This window comes from Mytilus californianus, unplaced genomic scaffold (genome assembly GCF_021869535.1).
Source record: "Mytilus californianus isolate M0D057914Y unplaced genomic scaffold, xbMytCali1.0.p SCAF_2, whole genome shotgun sequence".
Classification (NCBI taxonomy): domain Eukaryota; kingdom Metazoa; phylum Mollusca; class Bivalvia; order Mytilida; family Mytilidae; genus Mytilus; species Mytilus californianus.
Genome location: NW_026262668.1, coordinates 118,899,315 through 118,926,302, shown reverse-complemented (window position 1 = coordinate 118,926,302; position 26,988 = coordinate 118,899,315). Strand labels below are relative to the sequence as shown.

The 26,988-nt window shown below is 33.2% G+C and overlaps 1 protein-coding gene across 1 annotated transcript in view; it reads right to left on the bottom strand.

The window, feature by feature from the left end:
- LOC127730853 (ATP-binding cassette sub-family C member 3-like) overlaps positions 1-26,617 on the bottom strand; it is a 77,774-nt gene extending 51,157 nt beyond the window's left edge. The window contains exons 1-4 of the mRNA XM_052239456.1: positions 26,542-26,617; positions 4,375-4,442; positions 3,972-4,145; positions 2,747-2,881 (exon numbers count right to left, since the gene is read on the bottom strand). Of these exons, the coding sequence (XP_052095416.1) occupies positions 2,747-2,881; positions 3,972-4,145; positions 4,375-4,431 (366 nt within the window). The 5' untranslated portion in view covers positions 4,432-4,442; positions 26,542-26,617. The remainder of the gene's footprint in view (positions 1-2,746; positions 2,882-3,971; positions 4,146-4,374; positions 4,443-26,541) is intronic.
- Positions 26,618-26,988: the final 371 nt, after the last annotated feature.

The window sequence follows — 26,988 nt, the reverse complement described above, 5'->3', positions numbered from 1 at the left end:
ATAATAGTTCGTAATGTGATAAAAAATATATCCAGCGGGTATCGACCAAGGTCCCCATAGATCACGAAGTCAGGTGTGGAATTTTTTTTAGATTAAACAGTAGTTTACAAAATTTAAGATGAACACGTTCTATAACAGAGGGGTAACCCATTCCCACAGGCACTTCACACCTGTACAGTAATATCGGCTGAACTACTTTGTCAAATAATTCTAGTTGACATTTAATGTTCAAATTATGTAATCTCCCCTTCTTTTAAGTATCGTACATAGCCCTTGTTGCTTTTTCAGCTTGCGTTTTTAACGCTTTTTGTGAAACTTCCTGTTCTTGAAAATAAAACACCAAGATATGTAAATTCTTCAACAATGTAACTCATTTTCATCATATTTAAAAATAACATTCTGTAGTCGTCTACCTTTTGAAAAAATTACCACTAAATATTTTGCTTTTTTGTATATTGATTTTCAACTTCCGTTTATCACAATATCCTTTTAAAGCGTCTATTTGTTATTGTATATCTGCTTTGTGTTTCTGACATAAGTTACAGTGTCGTCTGCGTGCAGTAAAATAAACAGTTTTAAATGCATAATTAGCTCGCTCTCTATTTGATCTGATAAAGATTTTAATCCATTTATTTTTTTGAGAAATGCAAGTACAAATGTAGTTTGGAAATCCAAACATATTTGTCATTCTGAAAATTGTCTGCACGATAGTACTAGTAACCAGTTCCGAATCTAATGTAAGCGTACAAATACAGAGCTCATGCTCCTGGACTTATTCTTTGTGCAGCAATAAGCGAATCATAACAAAATGAATTAGCAATGATGCAGGTGCAATTTGATTCAGACATTAATATTTACACTTTGCTCGCAGACATTAAAGAAAATATTGATGATGATGACGGATGGCTGTTTAGCGTCCAGTAGTAAATTATAAAACGACCGACACGCTGAGCCGGAGAGTGCTAGATTACAAGGAAATATCCCGCAGTAAGACATGTCACCCTACCCTGGCACACCTTTGCTCTTACTCCTAAATACCGCGTGAGTAGCGGAGGAGCACCAAATACGTATTTTCAAGTCTTTTGTTGGACCCCGCCGATGATCGAAGTCACGACCTCATACACTTGAGGCGACCACGCTCCCACAAGACCAACGAGCTAGTTGCGGTCGAAGAAAAATGAAATTGGAATCAATTTAGCAAACCCTATGTTACCATTTGTTTTGTTACTATCTTAAATATGACCTTTCTATCAATAAAAAAATTGAAATATTTTGAAAGTTCGTTTTGGTGACATCCTCTGAAAAATTTCTGGATCCGCCCCCTGTAATTGTTATTATATTCGATGAAAAGCTCACCAGAGTTTATGTTCAAATGTGTGTCAGTCTTCTACGAAAGCCTATTAGGGTCACAAAAAAAAACAAAAAATATTTATCTCGTAATTACGAGATAAATATCTCGTAATTACGAGAAAACTATCGCGTAATTACGAGATAATTATCGCGTAATTACGAGAAAACTATCGCGTTATTACGAGATAATAATTTTTTATCTCGTTATTACAATATTATCGCGTAATTACGAGATAACTATCGCGTAATTACGAGATAAAATTACATACATATATATATATAGATATTGATATACAGATCATGATTACCCTTCCGGGGCACCTGATAAAACGCCCGTTTTTATTAGCTCAACTGACCCAAAGGGTCAAGTGATCTTTTCCCATCACATGGCGTCCGTCGTCGTCCGTTAACTTTTACAAAAATCTTCTCCTCTGAAACCACTTGGCCAAATTGAACCAAACTTGGCCTTAATCATCCTTATGGTTTCTAGTTTAAAAAAATGTATCCAAAGACCCCGCCCACCAACCAAGATAGCCATCATGGCTAAAAATCAAACATGGGGGGGGGGGGTAAAATGTAGTTTATGGTTAATATATCTGAAACTAAAGCATTTAGAACAAATATGACAGGGTAAAAATTTCAGACAAATCAGACTTCCCGTTGTTGGGATGCTGCCCCTGAATATTATGATAGAAAGATATAAACTGTAGGAGCAAAAATGTTTAGCCAAGTAAGATCTACAAATAAGTCAAATGACCAAAATTGTCAATTGACCCCTTAAGGAGTTATTGCCATTTAAAGTCATTTATGCAATTAAGTAAATTTTTTTAATCTTTTACAAAAATCTTTCTCCTTTTAATCTACTTGGCCAAATGAATTTTTATCTCGTAATTACGAGATAGTTTTCTCGTAATTACGCGATAATTATCTCGTAATTACACGATATTTATCTCGTAATTACGCGATAATTATATCGTAATTACGCGCTAGTTATCTCGTAATTACGATATAATTATCTCGTATTTAAGAGATAATTATCTCGTAATTACGCGATAGTTTTCTCGTAATTACGCGATAGTTATCTCGTAATTACGAGATAATTATTTCCTAATTACGAGATAAAAAACTTCTTATCTCGTAATTACGCGATAGTTTTCTCGTAATTACGCGATAATTATCTCGTAATTACGAGATACGAGATAATTATTACTAGATAAAACTATGATCATCTCGTAATTACGAGATAAAAATCTTATCTCGTAATTATCGCGTAATTACGAGATAAAAATAATTTTTTTTTGTGACCCTAATAGGCTTTCGTAGTCTGCCGATTCAAAAATAAAGTTTTACTTTTACTTTATGTAATAATTAACCAATTAGTCGTGCATTAACTTACAACAGCTAACAACTGGAAAACAGTGCAAACGTAATATATCAATGGAGTCTCTGTAAAACTGTCACAGCGATATCCAAGAGATCTGTTAACGCTGATATCAGCTAAGCACAGGAACGCAGCAACAAAACATGAAACCTACATAATCAAATTATAAGATCATATTAAGAATAATAACTTATGAAATATTCAAGTCTCCTTTAATCTTAACTCTTCGACGACATTTCTCTAAGTGATGTACAAAATTAATATTTAGACATAATAGTCTATATTCTTCACAAGGTCTTCAATATGTTTAGTTAGAATTACATATGTAATGTCTTTAGACTGTTCATGTAGGACATGGACATTTTCTCAAGACGCTGACATAGATTTGAAATGAAGCTTTATCTATTGAATGTTAAAATCCAAATAATTCTTTTTTTTATTACTTCCAATTTGAAATGAATCCGTAACACATTACGTTGGAAATCCTTGGGGCGTCAATTTGTTTTTACAGTTGTTGGATATTTAACACCTTTCGTTTCTTTTTTTACATATAAATACCAATTCACATGACAATAAATCAATTATTCTTAGTATTTGTAAGAGAATGATAATCCCTTTCTTCATGATTAAGTACGAGCGTTAGACGTTTTATTGGTCGAGAGCACTTTGCTATATTCTAAGTTAAACTGCTATGTTTAGTCACAATTATATAAATAAACAAACAATTAAATAAGTACAGTTTGATAGTTAATAAGTAAATAAATGTGCGTTTAGTGAGTGTATAGTTTGTTAAGAGTGAAATATCAATTTAAAAAGTTTGAATGTAACTTTAACTTTTTGGGGAAAAAAATAAAACTCTGATAACTATATATATTAATTTATATTCGTCATCTATTGGTCCCAAATACAAGAAAATAATTTCTGGTGTGGAAAATCTGTCATATATCATATTAATATTTTCACATTCAACTTAATCATGTACGCATTATTTTATTTTTTGTTCTTTTTAAATAATAAGGAGATGTGGTACATGTAGGATTGCCAATTAGACCATTTTTCACAAAGACCAAATGACAAATGAGTTGTTATCTTTAACATGACCGAAATAAAAAAAATATATATCTTACCTAGAAATAAACGTTATCATCGGATTACAAATAATTTTTAAAATACACACAAGTTATGTAGAAAGTTTTATAAAATATCGTTTAATGAAACTACACTACAAGTGTTAACTTACAGTTTTCACAATACTGAGTAATGTCAAAGGAATTTGTTGTCTCTGCCGTTTGATAATGTTGTAGATATAGAAGGGTAGGCTAAGAATCAGCCATCCTACCGATATGCATACGGGAACGATGTTCCGAAAGCAATCCGTAAAGTTAGGACCAGAAGCTGATAGTTGTTCATCACTCTATAAAATCATAAAAACAAAATGTGAGAAACAGAATCAATATTCGGATTAGAATAGGATTGAGGAAAGAAATTGATCCTTTTTATAAAAAAATATTACCGGTAAAGACAAACTTTTATAATTTCATATGTGAAACTTTTTCTTCACTTTTTAAAAATTAAATTTACAAACAGAGGTAGAAAGTAATGCAGTTAAAAATACATAAAACCGTTATTAAAAAAAGACTTACCCAGATTGATGAATTCCCACAGATAGATGACATGCTGTTCAACCGTGAGAGAAGCATACAAAACTGAACTGAAAACCAATTTACAAGCCTCAGATTAAGATGGTTATTTAGTTTTAATTTACAAAAGTACAGTAAAATATTCCTTGGGGGCTAAATGTTGGTATTTAAGTTTTTGTTATAAACAGAATTAGAGAGATAATGTATTTGTATTCTACGTAATATCTAATTACGTATCATAATATCAATACACAGCGTAATCTTAAGAAAATACAGAGACATATACCGAAAAAGATGAAGAAAAAGTTTTAAAATATAATCTTTTACAAAACAAGATGTAATATTAATGTCCTATAATTATCAATTAACTATTATAAAATTGTCTTGCTTTTTAGTGTGATTTTAAAACCTCATACATTTTGTCGGTGTTTACAAATAGCCATGTAAGGGACACGGACACACATATATATATATAAATCCGTTCCCTTAAAATGTTATAAGTTTCCATGTGATATTTCATTTAAAAATTATCAAAAAGAACTTTGTCCCTCAAGATATTTTGTTTGTACGGGAGATTTCCTGAATTCACACTGCTTATCATTTCGTTCCTTCGAAATATTTCAGATTTACAATCCCCACCCCCCCCCCCCCCCCCCCCCCCCCCCCAAAAAAAAAGTGGGATTCAACTCGTTAGATCGTTAGATAGTCTTTTAATATGTAAAGATTCAAGTAAGTTTATATTGGAAGTATAAAAAAAGTCTATTACGAAATGTCGTTACAATGAATTTGGCAACTCGCCTCGAGTGTATTTATTCAAGACCTGAAAAACGAAGGTTGCAGTTACCGTGCATAACAACTGTTCATGTGTTCCACGGGATACGATTGCCATTGCTACTGTGAAATGCAGCTATGCCAATATTTGACCCAATAATGTTGAGGTCAGTTCTAACCTCTCTTTAGAATTGTCAGAATAATCTGTCATAGAACTATTTTACCCTGAAACTGTCCGAATCAGTTCTATATGGTTGAAGAGAGGCGAAAAATACAACAGAGATTTTCAAACTCATAAGTCGAAAATAAACTGACAACGCCATGGCAAAAAAAAAAGAAAAAGACCAAAAGAACTGTATACAAAACACAGCATAAAAAAAGACTAAGCAACGCGAACCCCACCAACACCCGGGGGTGATCTCAGGTGATCCGGAAGCCCGGGGTAAGAAGATCCTGTTGCACATGTGGCTACACATGTAGAACTATATGATTCAGTTCTAGGGTAAAACTGTCAGAATTAGTTCTAGGTTACAACTGGCCAACACTGTTCTAAGGTAGAACTGTCAGAATTAGTTCTAGGGTACAACTGCCCAACACTGTTCTATGGTAGAACTGTCAGAATTAGTTCTAGGGTACAACTGCCCAACACTGTTCTATGGTAGAACTGTCAGAATTAGTTCTAGGGTACAACTGCCCAACACTGTTCTATGGTAGAACTGTCAGAATTAGTTCTAGGGTACAACTGTCCAACACTGTTCTGAGGTAGAACTGTAAGGATCAGATCTGTGGTAGAATTGTCAAAATATGTACTAGGGTAGAACTTTCAGAATCTGGTATAGGGTAGAACTGTCAGAATCTGGTCTAGACTAGAACAGTATACAAATAACACATAGCTGCTGGGTGATAGAGTAGATTGTTACCCCGAGAAGTTGACAACGTTGTTTTGATGGGTAACAATCTGCTCTATCAAGCAATCCGCACCCTTGAAAAGTAAACTTACCATGGGATAGAGTAAATTATCTCCCTCGTATTAATTAACCAATCAAAGTCTGGCATTTTAACATGGAGTATAATAATTCTAAATGACGTAAATAAAAGCAGCTCTGTGTTTTTGGAAAGCTGCAGCTGTCATATATCAGAGATTAACAAAACGTTTTGCTGAAGCTATTGATTTAAAATTAAGACAGCGTGATGATGAATCGAGTTATTAAAATACTAACTAATATCAACATAACTCAAAACCTGATATATGTGGTTACTTGAACCCAACCTAAATGTGGTATTCAATGTGTGGGACAGACGGGACGAGAGTATTACAAAAGAAATCAAGAACACCTTTACCGCTTTCGTAGACCCAAAAAATTCAAAAGTTTGATATATCAACATTTAGATAAGCATAGTCACAATCTTAGATTTATAAAAGTCCAACCCCTCGAAACCGTTCAGAAACAACCAAGAGAATCACACAAGCAATTTGAAAAATCACGTGAAGTTCGCGAATTATTTTGGATAAAAAGACTTCAAACAGCTTCTCCTCTCGGTCTAAATGACAAAATATTAGGACAGGGGAACATAGCTAAAACTTCTATCGATGTCATATTGTTGATAAACGACTTAGAAATAAAAGGTTTCATGGTAAACGCAAAAACCGTAATCAACGTATTAAACATCGTATAAATTATACACTTGCTGATCTGTTATCTATAATAAAAAATAATGGCAGACATCAAGTATTATGCAAACTGGGTCAGATACCAATAAGTAAATTATATGCTATTTTTCTGGAGTGTGATACAATTTCTTTTTTTTTAGCCCGTTTTATGAATACACCCGTATTATTACAGCCTTTTGTCATCACAGGCTGTTTCCTAGTATCGATAAACCTGAAAATCATAAACGACATTTTCTTAAATTAAAATATATAAATAGAGGTATTGATTTTATTAACTTATCTAGCATATTCAATGACTCTTCCGTCTATAGCCAAATACCTCCATATTTTGATAATATAGAACCACCAATTATTTCGTATTCTTATAAAAAACCGAACAGAAGTTTGATTTTTAATTATACGTCAGTTACATCAGACGTCAATATAGAAAATAATGTTCCTTCCACTTGAGACTGTGAAACATCTAGTTTTAGATATGTTCCCTATGGTCATGTTATTACAAGAGACCACAGCATCGTCGAAGACCGTGAGGTCAAAACTTTTCTAAAGAAAGGACCGAAATACCGTCCTCCATCTATAATAGATTGAAAACAGTGTCGTCAGGTCTTTAAAGACGCTCTGTCTGCCTACTGTAAAAATTGGTGCAAACGTGAAAAATCTGATAAAAAATCTCTAGACAGTTATTTGAATAAAATTATGAATACTGTTAATATTCGAATATCTCATTTTGAAAACAATTCTGAAATTAATAAAAGGGTCCATGATATTCCCATTTCTAGAATAAAAAGTACTCGCAGAGCGGTTTGTGTTCGTACCGGCAGACAAGGCAGCCAATAATGTAGTGGTGGTATGACGCATATACTACACGGAAGTTCTTCAAAACGAAATTATCAATTCCTAGATACATTCAGCTAGTCCGTACGCACCACTGAGAGTCAAATCGTTAACAAGCATATCACTGCCACTACCCAGCTTAAAGCCTCTTCCGAACATTTGAAAGTCCCTACCATGTACTGGTTACCAAAATTACACAAAAAAACATTTAAATTCCGTTTCATCTCCGCATCTAGTAAGTGTTCTACTACTAATCTATCAGTACTTCTTACTACCTCCCTTACTACTATCAAAGAACTGGTTATTAACTTTTGTAATAAAGCTTATGAAAATAATGGTATTAATTTTTTTTGGAGTGTTATAAATTCTTTAGAGGTTTTAGATAAAATACATGCTTTTGATGGTCCTTTTAATTCTGTTGACAGTTATGATTTTTCTACTCTCTACACTACACTTCCACACAATCTAATAAAGAAAAAGTTTTCCTATTTAATAAAATGGTCTTCCGAAAAATCTCATTGTAAATTTATTTGCTGTAACTCGTTTAAAGCCTTTTTCTGTAATAACGAAAAAGGAAAGTATGCTAGATACACTTACTGGAAATGTGAGGATATGATTGAAGCTTTAAATTTTCTCCTAGATAACATATATGTACGTTTCGGCGATAAAGTGTATCGTCATGTAGTAGGTATTCCTATGAGCACTAACTGCGCCCCTGTAATAGCAGATTTATTCCTGTATTGCTATGAATCTCAGTTTATGACCAAACTCAGTAAAGACACATCATTGTTACATTTGGTTGATACATTCAACAATACCTACCGTTATCTGGATGATATTTTTTCGTTAAATTATCCAGAGTTCTCTAAATATACTACCGAAATTTACCCAAAAGAACTTACTTTAACTAAATCTAACATAAACAGCAGCAGTTGTCCTTTTCTAGATTTAGACATTTCAATTTCTAAAGGGAAACTCCATACTAAAATTTACGACAAAAAAGACGATTTTTCATTCCCTATTGTTAATTTTCCTTTTAAAGACGGCGATGTGCCTTTGGCTCCATCATACGGTGTTTATATATCCCAACTCGTTCGGTATGTCCGTGTGTGTAGTGATGTCATAGATTTTAACGAACGTAATCAATGCATCACTGGTAAATTATTAAGTCGGGGATTTCGTTACCATAAATTACTTAAAACTTTAACTAAATCATTTCATAGATACAAAGATTTAATTAGTAAATTTGGCTGTACCTGTAGAAAACTTATTAAAAATGGTATTTCACATCCTAAATTTTACGGTAATATTGTACTTAAAGCGCGGAAATCACTATGTGATCCGTGTCAACTCATCGAACTTTTAAACAAACTTATTAGTAAGGGTTATCGTACCAATGTTGTAATTAGATCTCTGAATATAGTTTACATTGGCACTAATATCGAATTTGTCATTAGCAAATTAAAACATAACTAAATATGTATTTTATTTTCAAACGGAATGTATAGAGACACACACACGTTCATTTTTATCTATAAAGAAGTCACTCCTAACTATCCTACTACCTGTCGATACATTTATTTTTGGCATTGCACAAGTCATGTCTTCTTTGACTGTTCGTGACGTTAAAATACTAAATCCCTGGGATGTGTTTTAGTTGATTTCAGTCTCTGATGGGTGATTTTTTATTATTAATTGTTTTGGCTTTTAACTAGCTGTCAGTAACTGCGAGTACTCTCAAATCGTACTTTCTTGTTAATTTGACCTGTTGATACTAGTTGTAATGTTTTTTTTGTTATTTAATGTTAACATGGATCTTGTCTATATACCAGCTTTGATTATTTTGAATTACTACAAATTTTCACTTCTTCGTACTATGAACATCAAAATTATTTCATTTCTCCTTAAATAATGTCCTTTCACCCCATATGTACCAAGTGTTAGATTAGTTTTATTGATATTAAAGAAATTTCTTGGTATTCATAAACGGAAGATTTTATACACACAGAAGAAGAAGTATACTTAACAACAAAATTATTTTCATTTACCTGTGTATAATATGACGCAGGTTTTTTCAAAAGTGATGATTTTCTAAATATTGTTTAACATTTCACAGTGGTATCATACTTCAACTTTGTTTCAACTTGTTTATTTACTTTTGACCTTAGTTATTTATCCCTTATATTTTTTATTAACTATGTATTTACATTCAGGTATCACAGATCAAAGTTATTCGTTCATTGTGTGTTAATTTACGTTTTTTGATTGAGTTAAGCCTTCCAATTGATATTTTATAGTGTGTCTTTCTATGTTGTGATGTTATACTATTGTTTCAGAAAAAGGGAGAAGGTTTAGTACCATTAAAACGTTTAATCCCGCTGCAAATGTTTGCACCTGTCCTAAGTCAGGAATCTGATGTACAGTAGTTGTCGTCTGTTTATGTAGTTCATACGTGTTTCTCGTTTCTCGTTTTTATATAGAGTAGACCGTTGGTTTTCCCGTTTGAATGGTTTTACACTTGTAATTTTTGGGGCCCTGTATAGCTTGCTGTTCGGTGTGAGCCAATGCTCCGTGTTGAAGGCCGTACCTTGACCAATAATGGTTTACTTTTATAAATTGTGACTTGGATGGAGAGTTGTCTCATTGGCACTCTTTCCACATCTTCCTATATCTATATAACACAGATTCAACTTAGCATATTGTAAGTTAAAGTTAGCGTTCTGAGGACTCGATTCATCGTCTTGCTGTAATAACTCAGCATTAAAAGTTTCAGCCTTACGTTTTGTAAATCTTTAATATATGACAGCTGAGGCTTTACAGTTTAATATCTGAATTTTCCCTGCAAGTCATACTAAAATAAAAAGGATTAAATACATAAAATATTAAAATTAAATACACTCTTGGATGTATGCTTTAGTTCACTTATTTCTCCATGTTTATGATTATTAATTTTCAATCAAACACATTTTTATTTGTACATAATAATGCTTAAGCAGTGATAAAATATAGTCATCTATTATTTCCGTAATAATTAAAAAAAGTAATAGTTATATATCTGTAGAAGGCCAATTATACAGGCAAAGAACCACTATGTTAATGGTGCAAGGGGTGTTTATTACAGCTAAGATATTTAGATTTCACAATATGAGTGTTATTATACCTAAGTTTATTTGACATTGTACAATCTTATTTAATCATACGTACGTGGTTTAGTTTTATTATGTAAATTTTGGCACACGCCTATATTAAAAGCTAAACTTTAATCATAACAATTTAGAAAATGAACAATACTAAATAGTTAATAATGAACAGTAACAATGATATCCCGAAACATTTTGTTTGAAATAATACAGATAAATTAAAAAAGGTTAGACAAATAAAAGAAAAAGATAAATAAATAAATTTTGACATTGTACAATCTTATTTAATGATACGTAGGTGGTTTAGTTTTATTATGTAAATTTTGGCACACGCCTATATTAAAGGGGCACTAGCTGTCAAATTCATGTTCACCGATTTGACTCAAATTCTCACATTTGATTTGTAACAATGTAAAACATTTATCCAAATTATAAAAAGTCTAAAATAAACAATTAACAGGGCATGGGCTTGAGAATATGTAGCTTCGTTTCGTGTGTAATTTAGTCTAGACGCTATCTAATTAAATATCGAGTTGACCTCCGAAGACCTCCGATGGTCATATAAGTGATATAAACATAAATATAGATATATAAATGGATATAGCGAACTCGTGCAATTGGATTCTTCTAGGTCTGTTTAATTTCATATTATAGATTAAAAAAATATGTCAATCATCGTTTTTACCTGTATAAGAATGATTTTTAGTGGATCGAACCAGTCAATTAAGTGATTTACCTTTGTTTCACTTTCAATGTTGACATTCTTTTCCTTTATATAGCTATACACGCACAATGCATGCGTTATCCATCCCTAGCTAAGGGGTTAAATTGAAGTTCACATGAATACGGATTCAATGAGGTCGAATTATTCGCTTGCATATATTTATCTAATTTAAAAAAATTTCATCGGTGACTTTTTCATAAAAAATTGGTACACGTAATCTTCATACGTAATTAAACCTAATGCCATTTTAAAAAAGAGGGGTGCATGGACTCGTTTTCAAGTAAAATCGGTCTGAATGAAAAAAATCAGTTGAAAAATGCATCTTTTCCCGATATGTCACAGTTTGACGTCGCGAAAATAACATCAAGCCCCACCTTAAGGTGGCTCACCCCAGGAACATATATATTGACATAAAAAACTGTTCCCAGCTCACCCCAATAAGGACCCCCGGTAGAATTTTTTTATTTTCACATATTTTGTAGATTTTTTTATGCTGAATCCAAAAATGCAAAGAAAAAAGGGGGTCACCAGGCTCGTTTTCCCCTCAAATGGAAGCGAAATGTGCGATTTTGACCCTATTTCCAAACTTTTACACCCTTTCAACAATAACCACTACATCAAATTCAAAGACTTTTAGAACCATGTCAGTATGATTATTATGTGAAAAAACAATTAAATTTGAAATGTAAAAGTTCCCGTTGGTTGTTTTAGACTTAAAAATCCTTTTATTTTCAGATTTATGTCTAAATTTGGCATTTTTTAATTTCAGTTTAAGGCTAAAAATATTGGTTAAATCGATTTTTCGTAAAATTTCCCCGGTAGATTTTTTTTAAAAACGGATATGTCAAAGCTATGAACTTTTCGAGCATTTTAATGTAAAATAAAATGGGGGTCACCAGGCTTTTAAAAAAGTTACGAGCTTTTGTTTAACCCCTCTACCCCATGAGGTCTGATTTCAATGCACTCCATTAATTACTTCATTGTGATTTTTTTATTGATGTCTTTAAATAAATAATGTTTGTAATTATATCAATGGACGAAAGCTGATTATATAAATGTGATGAACATTTTACTGTTTGTTATAAAAAAGCGAAATTTTGATTATTTTGGTGAAATAGGGTAAGTTTGTCTGGCGCGAGTTGCTTCCCTCTAAACTGGCGCCTTAATCGGACAACAGAAATTTTAGGGTCGCCATTGCTGAGCAGCATACTGCACTGATAAATACGACCATGTGCATGAATAACAGACCTAGTGGCGAATAGACAACGATGAAGGTAGAGTCATTACCTAAGAAAACATGGATTTTAATATATAAGACAGCCAAATGTTATCAGTATCACGAAAAATACAAAGTGGGGGGTTATCTCAAAATACTCGCTACTGTAGAAAATCACTGCGGCTGAAACCTTGCATGGGCTAAATTTCTGTTCTATGTATAATCGTTATGGCTGGTATCTTATTTATGTGTTTACTTGACCCTTAACCTGTTAACTGGCAAGTTGTGAACATGTATAGCCTGTTTTGAAAAAAATATCCGTGTCAAACAGTCAAAGAGGAGGGATGGCCATTTTCAGCATAGTAAAACAGGTTGGGAACAAACCCTCTATATGGTGTTTATACCTGTATAGAGGAATAATCCTTCTATAGAGGGATAAAAGAGGGGTATTTTAGTTTAGACTGGATTTAAAGCAAAATAGGGCAGAATGGCATTTTCTAGTTATATTTGCTATAATCTATAGCACTATACATGTATATGCATCAATTATTGCACTTTACTGTATTCTGTATTTCTTTACTAAAAAAATGGCCTGGGATGCCCAGTTTTCTGCTAAAGTGACAGAACTTGCAATCTATTGTATACCTATCTGAACACCTGATCAACAACAAAAGGGACATGCAGTTGACCTTTAAATTTTATGTTAAATCTAACAATAGAAATTCTGTTCAGTGAGGCATAACTGAGTGGAATTTACCTGATCATCACAGCTTTCAATTATGGTGTACAATACATGTAGATTGTATATTCAGTCAGTTTAGCAGTAAACTGGGCATGTGAAATGAAATTAAGTACATCAATTGGTGCATCAAATGTAGCAGGTTACTGCCATAATAAGTAGAAAATGCCATTCTGCCCAATTTTGCTTTAAATCCAGTCTAAACAAAAATACCCCTCTATAGAGGGATAATTGTATCCCTCTAAAATTATCCCTCTATAGAAGGATTATTCCTCTATACAGGTTTAAACACCAGTGGCGGATCCAGGTGGGGGGGGGGGGGGGTTTCCCTGAACACCATATAGACGGTTTGTTCCCAACCTGTAAAATGGGGTACCCCATAACTTCCCTCAGACAGGGTTCATGATTACCACTCCCTATCCCCAACTCCCATTTCTCTTCCCTTTTACTCTAAAATTTTCTCCCCTAACTTCTACTTCCATCCCCCTTGCTCCCAGACAAAAAAATTGCAAAATATATTTCCCAGATTATTCATCACCCCTTTTTTCGAATTCTTGTCCTTTTACATTCCCACCCTGAGTCTGTTTGTACCCTTCCTTTTATCTAAATCATGCTTTTGTAAGTATAGTTCTATAACAATAAAATAAAGATATATTAAGTTTATTTTTATCGTTTAAAAATAAAGTGACTCACACGAGATCAAAGGTTTTTTTCTATTTATAATCTTCATAAGATTTACTTCTACCAAATTGGATAATTTTATTTTCACTCAGACCAGGCTAACTAACGGTAACGGACCTGCACATGATACCCCCTTTTCTCGCTTCCTGATCCCTCATTCCCATGTTCCCTTATCCCTGTCCACTCGCTCAAGGGGTTCGATTGTTTAGATTTTTTTCTTGAGAATATAAATCTTAATGGCCTGATTTGTAAATTATAACCACTACGGTACGAGGCAATACATTTTATTGATGGATTCGTCTTGATCACAATTTGTTTACAATTAAACACCCCCCCCCCTTGTCTCTCTTTTGTATAAAAAAATTCATAACGTCAAGTATCAGGTTTAAACATACACGTAGGGCTTATCTTTTTTACCAAATAACACATACATTTGAGGTGAAAAATTCATTATTGTTTTGTGCTTAGTATTTTAAACACAAAATTTGTATATCCCATATTCCAAACAGGTTACAAGACACCTCGACATAATTTGGTTGACGAGGAGTACAAATGTAGCTCAGCTGCATTTTAGAATTTTTAGGCATAGAAATAACTTGTCCCTGGCATCGAAACAGCATGCCCCGAGAAGTCTATATTCAACATATATATAAAAACAAAATCACTATTTACACTTGCTGTGCATGTAATTTTATTTTGTTTGCTCATTATTGTTGCCACAAATTCTTCATTTTTTTATGCCGTAGTGGAGTGGGCATTAAGTTTTACCCATGTCTGTCTGTACGTATGTCCCAAAATTGGTGTCCGTTCTCTAACTTCAGTTTGCCTCAACCAAATGTTATGAAACTTATACACAATGCTTATTACCAACAAACACAGATCAAGTTTGAATTTTTAGTGGTGGTGTCACTTTTACTGTTCTAGAGTTATGCCCCTTTACAAATGGAAAAATTGCTGAAGTTTTTGTTTCTGCTCTCTAACTTTAGTTTGCCTCATCCAAATGTTATGAAACTTATACACATTACTTATTACAACAAAATTCAAATCAAGTAAAACTTTGGGTAGTGTCACTCTTACCGTTCTTTAGTTATGCTCCTTTATAACTTTATATGCAAGTGGGGCATCATCTGTGTCCCATGGACACATTCCCCATTTATTTAAAATATGAACTACATTATGCTTTTAAATGTCAATCATGGTTGATTTTCTGACAGAATTACTCTGATATTTAATTTCAGGCTTCAAGTACATGTAAGAGGAAGGAGTGATTTGTTGTGAAAGATCCTGGAATGTTCAACTTTACTTGGAAACTATTGGCAAAGAACTGACAGAATTTACACGAGAAGCCAGTATCATCTTGTCTTTCAATTGGGAACTATATGTAAAGTGCAGAAACTTAAGAACAACATTAGAAGCCAAGATCAACAATACTTGGAACTACATGTATAATCAAAGTACTGTCAGAATCCATATGAGAGAACCCAAGATCATCTACACTTGGTGTCTATATGCAAAGTGTTGTCAGAATCCACTTAAGAAGCCAAGATTAACTATAATTTGGAACTATATGCTTTAGTGCTGTCAAAATCCATAAAAAAAATCCAAGATCAAAAGGACCTCCCAAACAGAAAAATAAATGAACAAATTGCTTTCAAATCGTATTCAAATCTCTTTCAAAACGTAATTCTGCAATTTGTTTGTACCATTTGCTTGCGATTCATTAAAGAAATTATAAACAAATCAGAATTCGCCAAATTCCCAAAACTGATTTCTTTGTGATTTCTTTCAAATGTATGATTTGTTAGCAATTTGTTTCTGTTTTTGTGTGATTTCTTTATGATTTGTTTACTTAGAATATCGTATGAAATGATTTCAAAAAGATTTGTTAACTTTATTCGCTAAAATTGTGTGATTTCGTTATGATTTGTTTACTTGGAATATCATAGGAAATGATTTGAAAATGATTTGTTAACTTTGTTAGCTATCATGGTGTGATTCATTGATGATTTGCTACAATGAAAACAATGTTATTGCATTCAGATTTTCTGGGTTTGTCTTTATCTCTGACTTCCGGTTGAGGTCAAATTCAAATTTCAAATACTATTCTACATTAACTGAACAAAGAAGGTTGCAAGATGAAGCGTAAGATATACTATCAATGATGACAGTGGTAAGTATCTTAGTCATTAACTTATTGTTTCAGGAATTCAATTGTAAGTCAACTATTCAAACATGTCAAAGGTGTTAAACTTTTATATTCAGAAACTGTGCATTTCAATATCTCGTTATGTGTACTGTCTGGATAACTTTTCAAAAACAAAAATGTGTAAAAGACATGTAAACAGAACGAAACAAGCAATTAAAGAGTAGCTTCCCGAGTCAGCAGACAATATGCACTGGCAAGTTTTATGTTCCAATTTTTCATGATGTTGACTGGTCAGGTATAGAGCTGTAGCAGATTTGGACCCAGACTAAGACCCATCGCCTACTAGTATTCGACATCCTTCTAGTAAACGTGGTTGCCCATGTTGTCAAATCTCGTTAGATTCAAATTCTGGAGAAGTGAGAGAAACTTTTCACAGAGGGAACAATTGCTCCCTCATGACAACCCGAAATAATAACCCCTTAACAATCAGAGGAGTAGCTAAGGTAAAATAAAGACAAGTGCACTTCAAAGTTTGGGGGTCTCAGGGGCAGAACAGATTTTTGATCCAGATGTAAATGATTAAATCTGTGAATCGATGATGATGTCAATTAATTGACGATTTGCTTGTGATTTGCTTAATGTAGGAATATGATTTACTTCTGATTTGTTAAAGATTTGATAACGATTTGTTTATAATTTCTTCATAATTTGAAAACAATTTGTTTGCGATTTGCTTGAGGTAGGAATATTATTTCATTCTGATTTGTTAAAGATTTGTTAACAATTTCTTTATAATTTCTTTACAATTTGAAACAAATTTGTTTGTGATTTGCTTAAAGTAGGAAAGCAATATCCTCTGATTTGTTAATGATTTCAATACAATTTCTTGACAATTTGTTTATGATTTGCTTATGAATTGGAAGCAATTTGTTTGTGATTTGTTGTTGTGATTTGTTAGCTCATTTGCATGTGAAATTTTATCACTTTCAAATCATAAGGAAATCATATGATTTGGTTATCATTTGTTACCATGATTTGTTCCTCACTTTTTTTTGTTTGGGCTACTTTACCTACCTGTCCCAATGATGAATACAGATTCTTATAAAAAACACTGATGAAGAATATTGATATAAAAATAATGAAAATATAGAGCTGATCAGCTAATGATTGTACATGTACATGATGTATACATGTCAACAACTACTAGTATATTGAAATTTACAATGCTAATAAATGTTTTATAAATTTGATCTCATAGACATTTTAGGAATAAAAATCAAAAATGTTTCAAAAAATGAATTTTAATAGAGCTGAATTAATTTTTTTTTTTTTTTGCTGTCTGTAGTGAATTTTGCTGCAAACACAATTCATGATATGCAAACTTTAATATATGCAGTTGTCTTTAATACAGAAGGTAGCTATGAGATTTGTAAATTTTAGAAATCATAATACCGAGTGGCAGTTGTGGTAAATGCACATGCCTTTGCCTCATCTTTTACCTAACCAACACCTGACCTAAATGGCCACTTGAATTATTTTACATCATTTGGCATTTGTTTTCCATCCATATGCTATTCAGTTTCTATTTCAAAAGTTATATTGTCTGGGAAAACTTGTGTCTCACTATTAACTGACAACATATTTACCTACTGTAAATTCAGAAATTATTGCGTGCATTTATTATTGCGATTTTTGACGAATGGACTAAATTGCGAGTTAAATTATTGCGATTACAAAAAAAATCTGCATAAAGATCTATAATTCAGTTATCAGAATGCGAGTTCTTATTATTGCGATATTCACCCTGTCCCATTACTTGCATTAATAATAACCTCACAATAATTTCTTAATTTTCAGTATCACAAAAATGATCCAGATTAATTTTTTTTTGTAAATTTAGATATGCACTCAAATTAATACAGATTGCTACAAAGATCTCAAGCACATTTCATGAATCAGTGATCAAGGTTAAAGTTACCTGATTAGGGTTGTTTATCAGATACTGTTAGCAATAGGTCATTTGTCAATGTCATGTTTTTGTGTTTTTGTCTGTTTTTTTCTAATACTAAAAGTACATGTAGTAGATAAACTATATGTATGCAATGATGCACAAATGTAAGGCGTACATGTCTGTCTGGCAGTTGCCATTGACCACATTTGCATGGTTCATTGGTCAATGGTACAATGTAAGTCCTCTTTTAACATGCTACATTGTGTAATCTATGGGTTATTATATTTGGTGTATGGTATGATTATTAAATGTATATATTGAAATATTAAGTAAAAAGATGTTATAAGATTGTAAATGAGACACTCAACGAGAGACCAAATGACACAGAAATAAACAACTAAATGTCACCATGCGACCTTCGACAATGAGTAAAACCTATACTGCATAGTTGGGTATAAAAGGCCTCCAAATGACAAATGTACAATTTAAAACAATTCAAATGAGAAAACTAACGACATGATTTATGTACAAAATAATGAATGAAAAACAAATATGCTTGTCTTGCAGGGTATATCTGAACTTAACCTTATGTTCATGGTTTTGTCTGTTACTGGCATACTATATATATGTTTAAAATATTCGGTTAATGGGGTGATTGTAACAGAGGTGGATTTAGGGGGAGGGCCCATTGGTTGATTATATAGGGAATCACTGAAGCATGACTGGAGCAGGCCTCTCTTAGGCAGTCATCCCCCCCCCCTCCCTTTTCATGAAAAATTCTGGCTCCGCCACTGTGTAAGGCTGGCTTGGATTGGTTTACCTGATCATTTTCATGATCATTGATAATATTTTTTCTGATACTTGTAGTGAAACTTTATCTTTAGGAATATCAACATAAAACCAATCATGAATGATGATTAGTAAAGCAGGTGAGACATTTCAGCTTGTGCACTCTTGTTAACACAAAAATTATATGGACTGCCGCTAGAAAATGAATGGACAATGCATGCTTGGTATGGACAAAATTCCTCCTTTTTACCATACGAGGCTGCGTATTTATCTCGGGTGGGGGTGGGGGTGGGGGCACTTCCTATATTCAAGGTGATGGGACGTGCCGCTGGAATAGGTCACCTTTTCAAGCTTGAAAATATGTGAAAAGGTCGGGAAAACTATCAAAAATATATGATCAGGTCAATAAAGTTTCCATAACTTCTTCGTCTGTCATCTTTCTTGGTGTTCCCGGGTGTGATTTTATCAACCAAATTTTCTCTTTTAACACTTTGGTATTCTAGTCTTACATTACACTACATGAAACCCAAGCATTATAGGGAAAAGGTAAACATTTTTGAAATATAAATTTTTGAAAAAGATGGGGCCCCAGCGGCACCCCCTATCAATTAAGTATTGAAGTGCCCCCTCCTACCCCCCCCCCCCCCCCCGGAGGTATTTATACATCCGGCTGTATGAACACCCTGTCATAGCAAGGGATTATCTGTCAGATTGGGGAAGTCATATTTCTATACCCTACGATATGAAAATAAGGAGATGTGGTATGATTACCAATGAGACAACTCTCCACCAAAGTTCAAATTTAGAAGTCAATATTAAAAAAAATTGCATCTCCATATTATCATCATAGGCCGATAATTACGTTTCTTTGCAGCTAGCAGGTGGGTCAAACCAGTGTTCACACATCCTTAAAAAAGTTGTCATGCATATTTCATGCCGCAATGACACACTCCACTTTAATTTTTTTAAATCAAAAACTTTCCTTATTAGCTTCCCTTTTGAAAAAAAAACGCATGTCAAAAAGTAAGACAGAAGTTAAAGTTTGCCAATATCACCGACTATTATAGCGTCCCTGTGTACTGGGCGGAGTTTTAAAATTACAATCCCAACTTTTCTTGAACCTAGTAAGTAGTATAGATTTTGTGTATATATAATGTCTTTAACTGGTAGTGTTTGGAACTGCCCGGTAGACTGCGGATGTGTGCCCTAGGCAAAATCCCGACTTGGTCAAGCCAAATATTTTGCGCCGCAAAGCATGTGGTATTGAGGGATAATAGCATATACCGATATATAAGGCCGGAATACTAGTAAGGTCCCGGTTGCTATTGACCAATTTTCATCTACATGATCCGGCAAAGGTTGAAAACTGCAAATTATTGAAATGTCCGGTTTTTTTTTCTGCGTAAAATAAAAAATGTGTTGCTCGAGTTCCGTTAGTCTATTATAATAACTCATTCTTAATCAATTATTTTAGTTTTTAGATATTTCCTCTTTCTTTTTTTTTAATGCGAACTCTGTTGGCATATTGATAGATACAACATAAAATAGAAAATTAACAAATAGCAAAATAAGTAAAAGGAAAATATTATAAATGGAAAACATTGGACCCGAGGTCTCATGTTATAGTACTAGAGTTCCAAATTTCATAGAATTATGATACGAGAAAATTTGTTAGATATTTTCGTGCCCATTATTTGATAAAGTATATAACTCTTTAAATAAAAATGTTATGTGTGACTGTCAAGTATTTAGTCTCTGTTTGAAAATTGTAATGTCCAAAAAAAATTTTGGAAAATAAAAAATACTTAACTATTATCAAAATTTTGCAGTGTTAAAATATTTCCCATACTCCGGAATTGTTATGTTCAAAAATGTTTGGCAAATAAAAAATACGTAACTATATATATTATCAAAATTTTGCTGTGGGAAAATATTTCAGATACTCCGGAATAAGATCCCACCAATACTTGGAAATGAAGATATTTCAAGTAAAAAAGAGATTTATGACAGTAACAAAATGTTATAAAACGCCAAACGGATAAAACGGTTAAAAGCCCATTAGAGCTTATGTTGACTCTGTTTGTATACTTTGCCGACTCTAAATAAAGCTTATTTATTATTTTGTATTTATTTATTATTTATAGCGTGCAGATGAACCCCGATGCCTTTATACTATAGCATACTATATGGGTTTTACTTGTTTTTGAAAGCCGAAAGGTGACATGCAGTTGTTTACATCGCTATCCTTTGTTTACGGTTAAACATTGCGGCATTGGCAAAATATTTTCATATATATACTAATACATCTAAAAGACATCTTTTGATATATTCAACCAGTATTTAAATGAAAATAGGGTGCGAACGGATCCAAGGAGCGAACGTGTAGGGTGAGAATGTGTTTTTGGAGCGAACGCACCAGATACCGTCGTACAAGTCAATATTTATATTTTCTTTTTTTTTAATGTTATACTTTAATATATCATGTATAATTCTATCCTTTTTATGTGAAAAATGAACAAACCACTCTGTAGTCCTAACCGTACGTATTTCCTGTTTTGTGGCTTTTGAAGAACGTTTTGCATGCATGGTTTGTTTACATCGAGAAAGGGTGCTTTCATACACGCCCGCGTTCCAATGTCGTCAAAACTATTTTTGAGAAAACCCCTCAAAGCGACCGTTTCCAAGGCGTTAGTAACATGCGTTAAAATATGCGCACTGTTAAAGGGCCGAGCCACATTAGAATAACACATTACTGCGTTGCAAAATGAATGACAAAAAATACCACAGTGGTGATACAGCATGCAATACGAATTTTGCCATGTACTGTCTTATCACACATGAAAATAAATATTCTTGCCCCAAATACATTTTTGTTATTATTTACAAAGGTATCCAATATTAACAGAAAATCCGCAAATAAGTATTGTCAGTGATTGTTTTGAGGGATACGCAGTGAACGTCCCCCCTCCTTTTGACCTGTATAAATATAATTTTGTTTTAATATGAAATCTTAGAAAAAAGAAAAAAAAAAAATTACTGGCTACACTCGCCAGAACTTTTAACATTTTGGATAATAACATCCCTCTTTTCGATTGTAATATTATATACATATTGTACTGAGTGAACATAAATAATCTGGCCGCCTTTATGTTTGAAATCAATATTCTGATATGGTGTACAAATTTTTGCACCTCATGTTTGCGGTATACCATCTTTTCCGCAAGTTTATTGTTTTCTGTTTGGTATTAAATTAATTATAAGATCCATTTTACATCTGGTGATCAATTTATTTGGCAATCGTCAATGGCAGTCAGCAGGGTTTAAGAACATCAGTTGTTCGACCTGTTAGTCAAATGCGTTTTGTTAAAATATACTTTTCACTTTTTTGGTCTTTTTGAAAATGTTGTTTGTGCTGTATTTAGACCCCTCTACCAAGAAATTTGTTTTACATGCACACGTATAAAAATTGCGGTTTTTATCCAACGCAATCATAGGTTTGAACGTTGTTTCCAATTTAGACTCGTGTGTATATATATATATATATATATACAACCAAGTCTAAATACCGATTTTAGGACAAGGAGAATAGCACTAAATGTTAGGTTGAAGTATATAAATTTGAATTTAAGACATTAAGCTGATAAATTTAAGAAGATAAACTTTTATCACCTGGTGCAAAAAGGTATGTGTCAAAATCTTATAACTTGTACAAAAACCCTGTAAAAATTATAATTTGTACAAACTTGCATCTTGTACACAACATATACATATAAGAAATATTAGAGTTATCCCTCTTTGTATTGGACAGGTTCTAGAAGTTCCTAGTCTCGTCATGCATATTGAGCGTCTGGATGATCGAGACTAAGAAGTTCCTTCATAATATAAGTTCCAAATGTAAGAAATATTCTGTAATATATTTTCCACTTGAACAAATATTACAGAATTTGTTCCTTACTGAATAAAGGGGTATACATTATTTGTTCCAACAGGAACAGATATTATGGCATTGTTTATAACAAAGAATCCAGGGGAACTTCTGTCAGTATGCGGAACAAATACAAGTTGACAGACTGAATCGTCTCTCTATTTGATTATGTTTATCATACTTTATGATGGTGTTGTAATCAATCAATTCCAATCAGTAAAATAGTTGTGTGAAAGGATTCAAATGAAAGTGGTTACATTGTTTATCTGTATTTGTTATGGTTTATATGGCCGTATTTAGGCATTGTGATAAGGTTAAAAAAGAATTTGAATTTATTTATATCCCATTAACATGTTATCGTCTTGATAGGCCTGTAACATTTGCCGCTGCACACTCAGCTGTCACCAATCAATCAGTTTTAAACATATATAACCAGAAAACTAACATTGCAATATATAGTGACTTGACTCATGATAGAGGGTGAAGTATTTCATATATTGCATGCAATTGGGATGTTTTGATACTTACTTATCCAAGCAAAAATATCAATTATGTATCACAAATACTCATGTTAACATCATTTATAACGAGTGCCAGGAAGTCCATTCTTCATTCAATATCAAAGTTATCAACATGAAAACCCCTTCTGAATAAAAATTGTGGTTAATACAGATTCAAGGCTCAATCAAAGGAATTGAAAAATATGGCCGTGTTTACAGCACAAAATCTACTCTGAGTACAGACAAACCGATTGATCTAGGAAAGTTTTAAGGCATGGCTGAACCTAGATATATAAAATTTGTATGTAGTTTATGTTACAGAAAATTAAAAACTTACCTGGATTTTGATGTGCATTTTTTTCCAGTCTGCAGAAGATGGCAAAATAAACAAACACTCGAATTTCATTTCATACTGTCCACTCAGTTACCGCTTTTGGTGCAACCCAAGTTTCCCAACCTCCCACCCGACAAAATGTATTTTTCTGGTGTTATTTTTGATTTATTTGAATAATAAAGTGTGTAAGAATAGAATCTTTAGTTTGATTCATAATTTGTATTTGCATACATAATGAAAATTGTTTTTATTCTTGTAGATTGGTTTTTGTATTTGTTACCTGTAGCGGCCTAGTCAGACAGTAACAGATGAACTTTCATTTGCATTTGTCTTTAATAAAATTAAAACTTTGGTGCACACTTTCAGGCGAGCTGATCCCATACAAAGGTGTTGAGTTTATTTTGTAAATAATTTATGTTCGCTTGAATTTATGAATTAGAACATAACTCAGGGGCGGGTCCAGGTGAGAGCGTAATGGGCGTACGCCCCCCCCCCCCCTTTAAAAAAAAAAACAAAACAAAAAAACTATCGTAATCTGCTAATATTGTATTGAATATGGAATATGGCAATTTATCAATGTTTCCTGTGTGTCGTTCAACGAAACCAGAACTTAATCTAAAATAGAGAGATATTTATCAGTCTGGCTACTTCATAATTTGATGCTAAATTGTTGAAATCCAGGAGCTTCTGAGCTTCCTCATGGACCCTCTACCGGGGCAACCGTAATTACGCCTTCCGTTCATAAAATCCTGGCCTAGGACTATTGAAATGTTGAGTAACGCCTTATACCCTAGAATTTGGAATTTCTCGTTATTGGTTTACTGCTGTTAAGATCCATCCAATCATTTTAATATACCATAGACAAATTAATGGAGAGAATTCGGCATAAAAAGTGTCAAACCTTGACACTTTAACTATAAAATATACATGCTCCAAGTCAGGAACCGTTACATTAGTGCATATCACAATTATTTTATGTTTTTTAGCAAAAAAAAAGGTCCAAAATATTTTTCGCCTCGCTACGCTGGGGGAAAGATTTGATTATACGCCACCTCTTTAAAATATCATAGAAACGCCCTTGTAACTGTATTTTAGCAACTGATTAGTAATAACAGAAACTATACTATACCCTATATAAAATTCTACATTGCCACCTAACATGAAACAGGGGCGGGTCCAGGTAAGGGCGTAATGGGCGTACCCCCCCCCCCCTCCCTTTTCAAAAAAAACAAAAAAACTAGCGTTATCTGCTTATATTGTATTGAATATGGCAATTTATCATATTCATTTATTAAACACATACTCTGATTTCTTTTTATACTGATTCCCCCATCCGATGGGTGACTTGGATTTTTTTAAACAACCAAAGCGGTAAGTAAATCTATACATGAAATGGTTGAATTGTGTGACACGTCCCCAATGGCCATTCAACATCTACCCGGGGGATACTCGTTATATATATAATACCGGGTATGTTCCGACAAACGGGGTTGCATTTTCAGCTAAATTGTTTGAAATGGGGTTATGTTTTTTTCGCCTTGCATTGGAAGGGGTCAGATTTGACTATCTAGAACGGGGTATTATGAATACGATGTTACACTATTGTTTCAGATAAGGGTGAATGTTTGGTACCATTAAAACGTTTAAACCCGCTGCAACTGTTTGCACCTGTCCTGAGTCAGGAATCTGATTTTCAGAAGTTGTAGTTTGTTGATGTGGTTCATAAGTGTTTCTCGTTTCTTATATAGATTAGACCGTTGGTTTTCCCGTTTGAATGGTTTTACACTAGTAATTTTTAGGGCCCTTTATAGCTTGCTGTTCGGTGTGAGCCAAGGCTCCGTGTTGAAGACCGTGCTTTGATCTATAATGGTTTACTTTTATAGATTGTGACTTGGATGGAGAGTTGTCTCATTGGCACTCATACCACATCTTTTTATATCTACTAAATTGAAAACAACGTTCAAACCTATGATTGCGCTGGATAAAAACCGCAAGTTTTATACGTGTGCATGCAAAACAAATTTCTTGGTAAAGGGGTCTAAATACAGCACAAACAACATTTTCCAAAAGACCAAAACAGTGAAAAGGTATATTTTAACAAAACAGGTATATATATATATATATCAAAAGTTCAGAAAAAGCTATCGTTAAAGATTTATTTTTCATTTTTCATGCCCATTTCATATAACCTTTTAGTCAGACTATTTTCACCAATTTGTCTATCATGGATTCTGTTATGATACTTCATAATTTGATGCTAAATTGTTGAAATCCAGGAGCTTCTGATCTTTCTCATGGACCCTATACCAGGGCAACCGGAATTACGCCTCCTGTTCATAAAATCCTGGCCTAGGACTATTGAAATGTAAAGTAACGCCCTAGACCCTAAAATTTGGAAATTCTCGTTATTGGTCTACTGCTGTTAAGATCCATCCAATCATTTTAATATACCATAGACAACTAATGGAGAGAATTCGGCATAAAAAATATCAAACCCTGAAACTTTAACTATAAAATATACATGCTCCAAGTCAGGAACTGTTACATTAGTGCATTTCACAATTATTTTATGTTTTTTTAGCCAAAAAAAGGTCCAAAAACATTTTCGCCTCGCTCCGCTCGGCAACAAATTGTATTCTACGCCCCCTCTTTCAAATATCCTGGAAACGCCCCTGTGAAAATCTATGCTTTCGTATTAGCGTTTCTTTTAAACGAGATTAGATACTTAAATGTTGTTTTTTGACTTACAATAGACAAAATCGACTTCTCGTGTACAATGTAAAAATCAGGTCAGCAACTGGGTATCTGTGTTTAACGACCTTGACTACCCAGGTCGGCTTGAAAAAGATGAACTCGAATTGTACAGTCCATATTAGGATTATGTCCCTTTTTGTTGTTTCAATGCTAAACATATTGTAATTTCATAGAACATACAGAGCCTTTCCCCTTGTACTCTTATATTTGACATTTGGGTAGTTAATAGATGGGAGATTACTGCGTTCTGTGCTAGCAATTATTTCCCCAAAACAAGTTTTTAAATAAAGATATTAGTTAAAAACAAGTAAAAAATATCGACCTATTCAAGCACACCTTCTATGGTGCGTTCGACTTTAGTCACTCAGCACGACTTTTTTTTAATTGTAAAGGTTGTTTAAAACTTTTTGCAAATAATAAACGCTAGTACAACATGGACAT